This window comes from Saccostrea echinata, unplaced genomic scaffold, assembly GCF_033153115.1.
Source record: "Saccostrea echinata isolate AGI-Se365-2 ecotype Australia unplaced genomic scaffold, CSIRO_AGI_Sech_v1 ptg000058l, whole genome shotgun sequence".
Classification (NCBI taxonomy): Eukaryota; Metazoa; Mollusca; class Bivalvia; order Ostreida; family Ostreidae; genus Saccostrea; species Saccostrea echinata.
In genome coordinates this window covers 5,324,006-5,327,723 of record NW_026889807.1, presented here as the reverse complement: position 1 = coordinate 5,327,723, position 3,718 = coordinate 5,324,006, and the positions used below count along the sequence as shown (strand labels likewise).

Genomic DNA, 3,718 nt, shown 5'->3' with positions numbered 1-3,718 from the left:
GATTATGTATCAAGCCTTTTCAGCAAAAAGCAAGGCATATGGCAACGATACATTTTTTGCCAAACTCAATTATAATACTCGAAAACTAGTTACTACATCTTGCAATAATTTATTTTTCACTAATCCTGATCACAAGAATGAAAATAGCAAAGGTTATAGCAAAAAACGGTGTAATGAAAGGCAAATTAATGCCGGGTTTTCAATAATCATAACTTTTTTTGGGCGTGCATGGTCGTCTGATTTTTATCCTAAAAACAAATTACTCTAAATATTTGATAAATTGAATTTTTCCACTTTTTCTATCACCAATAACTAAATTGTTGTCAGCATCAATACTTAGTCCTCCATTACAGGAATGCTCCAGATAACGGACAAAGTTGCCATTACAGTCAATGATGTGAACAATGTTATTTCTGCTGTCACCTATCAGAATCTGATGATTGACATCAGCTGCAATGTGCATTGGCAGGAATTGTGTGTACTTTGATTGGCTGGAGAGATTTCCGTCGTACTTAAATCGCAGTCCACCAAAAGAATCCAAAACAACAACCGCACTTCCTCCATAATCTGCCACACAAATGTCCCCATTACCATTCTCAGTTAAGAAAAGCACAAAGGAAACGTCACAGGAAAACAAAGGCTGTTTGGAGTTACCATATTGAATCATCTGAATTGCTGTAGAACCTGAAAATCTTACCACTCTACTTTGCTTCTCATCGTAAGAGCGCATGCTTACCAACATATTTCTGTTCCTCAGACAACAAAGACCCTTCAGTAACCAACCATCACAATTCAAATATTTCTCTACTTTGTTGTCTTTGACAATATAGACATTGGAGTCATCATTTACTGCAAATGTTAAAGATTTCCAGTTATCATGGTTATCAAATGAGAAGGCTACAGGGGTTTTTGTTGTGTTTATGGTCTGCAAAGGTGCCCCATGTCTGTCGATTTGCTTGATTGAGTTCTTTTCTCCACTTACCCACAGTGTATTATTTCCTACACACAATATTCTCCAAAGAGATTTGTTAGAACTCTGAAGTGTACATGAATGCAATATCTCAGGGGTCTCTTTCAAATGTAAATCTTGTTTGACTGCTTTGATCTCCTCACAGGACAAATTACCAAGCAAACGAACAATTTGATCATTTTCAATTTCACTACATACCAAATGTGGGTATACACACTTTTCGAGATTTAAATCTGTTTTGAAATCTTCTTTAATATTCTCATAGTTCAGTATATCCTGTATCCGTCGAGACTGTAAAATGTGGTTATTCTTTTCTATCACTTGTTTGATTCTGGATTCCAAATTAGAAATTTTTGACTGGTTTTCTGAAATGACAGCTGTATTCCGTTTCTTATTTAGAACAACATTATTCCTCATCTTCTCCGCCATATTGTGAACTGCGGTCTTGATTTGGTTTTCTCTTTGGGTTATCTCATCGATGACGTTATCAATAACAGCATTGCTTGAAGAATTAATTTCTTTCATGAGTATAATTCTACACAATGCATTTTCCTCTAAATCTTTTATATCAGATTCAATTCGTTTCCGTTGCATTTGAACTATTTCGTCTATTTCCATGACGTCATGTCCTTTGTGTGAACCTATAACGCATTTGATACATATGGAAGCTTTGCAATCACGACAATAGGTTTCGCATTTAATTTTGTGAGACTGACACTCGGGATTCTCCATTTTGTTCTTTCTGCTCTCAAATGCAACAACTTCATGATTCCTGGATTTATCCATCATGTGTCTCAAAACACAGCTGCTACATAAATCCGTACTACACAAATTGCAGTGAAAATCTACGGGTTCTGGACACAACTTGCAGCGTATCACATCTTGACCTTGTGCTGTTGCCATTGTATTGATATTTACAACCTGAAAGAAGAAAACATTCAACATGCTGCAAACGTATTTTATTTAGTTTTAATCATGTTTGAATGCATTGCTTCTTGCTTACTAATTCAAGTACGGGCCTACTGTGGCCCCACTCCACCCCCAGGGACATGAAATGAGCAAAATAGAATCTAAAATATATAAGGGACCACATACGTTTCAGCTTTTCTTGTGCGACGGTTCTTGAGAAGAAGAATTTAAAGATTTTCCAATATACATGTATATCAATGTAAAACTTTGATTACCTATTGTGGCCCCACCTTACCCCTGGAGGCAATGATTTGAACAATTTAGAATCTACACTACCTCAAAATGCTTCAAGTTTCAGCTTTTCTGTCCCAGAAGTTCTTGAGAAGAATGACCCAACCCTATTTTTGCATTTTCTTGATTATCTCCCCTCAGAAGGAGGCTTGGGTCTTCATTTTAACATTAACAAATCCCCTTTACCCATGATGTTTTGTATCAATTTTTGTTTAAAAATTGGTCCAGTGATTCTTGAGAAGAAGTTGAAAATGTTTACATATACTTGCTCCACCCCATCACTTGGGGCCATGATCTGAACAATTAACAATCTACACTACCTCAGAAAGCTTCCAAATTTCAGCTTTTCTAGTCCAGCGGTTCTTAAGAAGAAGATTTGAAAAGAATTTTCCGATACATTTCAATGTAAAACTGATTCTCTATTGATGTCCCACCCTACCCCTGGCAGGGATCACTTTGGGCTGCGCCCTTGCGCCACTGGTGCACAACATTTGTAAATGATGCACTAAAAATATAGATGGGGTCGGTCTTACAAATATGGCACTATAAGATGCAAAAGTGTGGGCCCAAATTTTTATCTTGGTACATTTTACGACCATTCGGTAAATCTTCTTTCAACCCCACTGATCGTATGATGTAACTAAACAAACTTTTATGTTCTTGGTGTCTCGTTCAACCAGACTCTTTCTAGTCGTGTATGTTCTTTACAACACCATAGCGTCTGGTTGATCGAGACTTAAATGCCTTAACAGGGAATCGTACACGGAATTTTTCCTTCGTTTAGATTATACAAGAATCTGTTTACCGAATACTGAATATAAAACGTCATTTATTGTATTTACACTGTAATGATATAATTATCAACATATTAAAAATATATTCTAATATGTAATAGTGAATTTAGAAAGCTTTTGATTATTAATTCCGAAACAAAAATTGTACAAGTTACTAATTTTGCATACACACGCTCGCTCATAATTCCTCCAAGTCCAAAGGCAAAGAGCGGACCAACTGACCTCAAACAACGGAAGCTTACATTTTTTACTTCAAATAAAATTTCGTAAACTCTTTCATCGCCAGAGCTAAAAGTAGATCCTTCTAAGAATGTAACTCAAACTGCTTAAAATTTAATGTTAGATATTTCAAAAGTTACTTGAATGATATTAATTTTACAAATTTCTCTAAATAAAATTTCTCTAATTTCAGTTATTTGCATATTTTTCTCAGTCTTCTTTGAATACGAAATAGTCCCTACCATTTGAACAAAATTTAATTTCTGAAACTGCTCCAGGTCTGAGAATTGATTTACGATATTTAAGCTGTTAAGTAGAGTATTTGCATCAAAGTTTGCATCCTTTAGCTCTGTATTAGCAACAACTTTCAATAATTAACCCCCCCCCCAAAAAAAAATATCAAAAGGGTAAGGAAATTAGTATCCTGTTTATCAATACTCTGTAGTATGAAGTCTTTTAAGAAATTCTCCAATGACATTTTTTAGAACTGTGTACTAGAGAATCCTAATGAAAATAAAAATATTTCTATTTTACA

General features: G+C 35.1%; 1 protein-coding gene across 1 annotated transcript; it reads right to left on the bottom strand.

The window, feature by feature from the left end:
• Positions 1-259: 259 nt before the first annotated feature.
• On the bottom strand, positions 260-1,873 carry LOC133174677 (E3 ubiquitin-protein ligase TRIM45-like). The gene has a single exon (XM_061309766.1). The coding sequence runs from the start codon at positions 1,871-1,873 to the stop codon at positions 260-262; it is 1,614 nt and encodes a 537-aa protein (XP_061165750.1).
• Between the last annotated feature and the right edge of the window lie 1,845 nt (positions 1,874-3,718).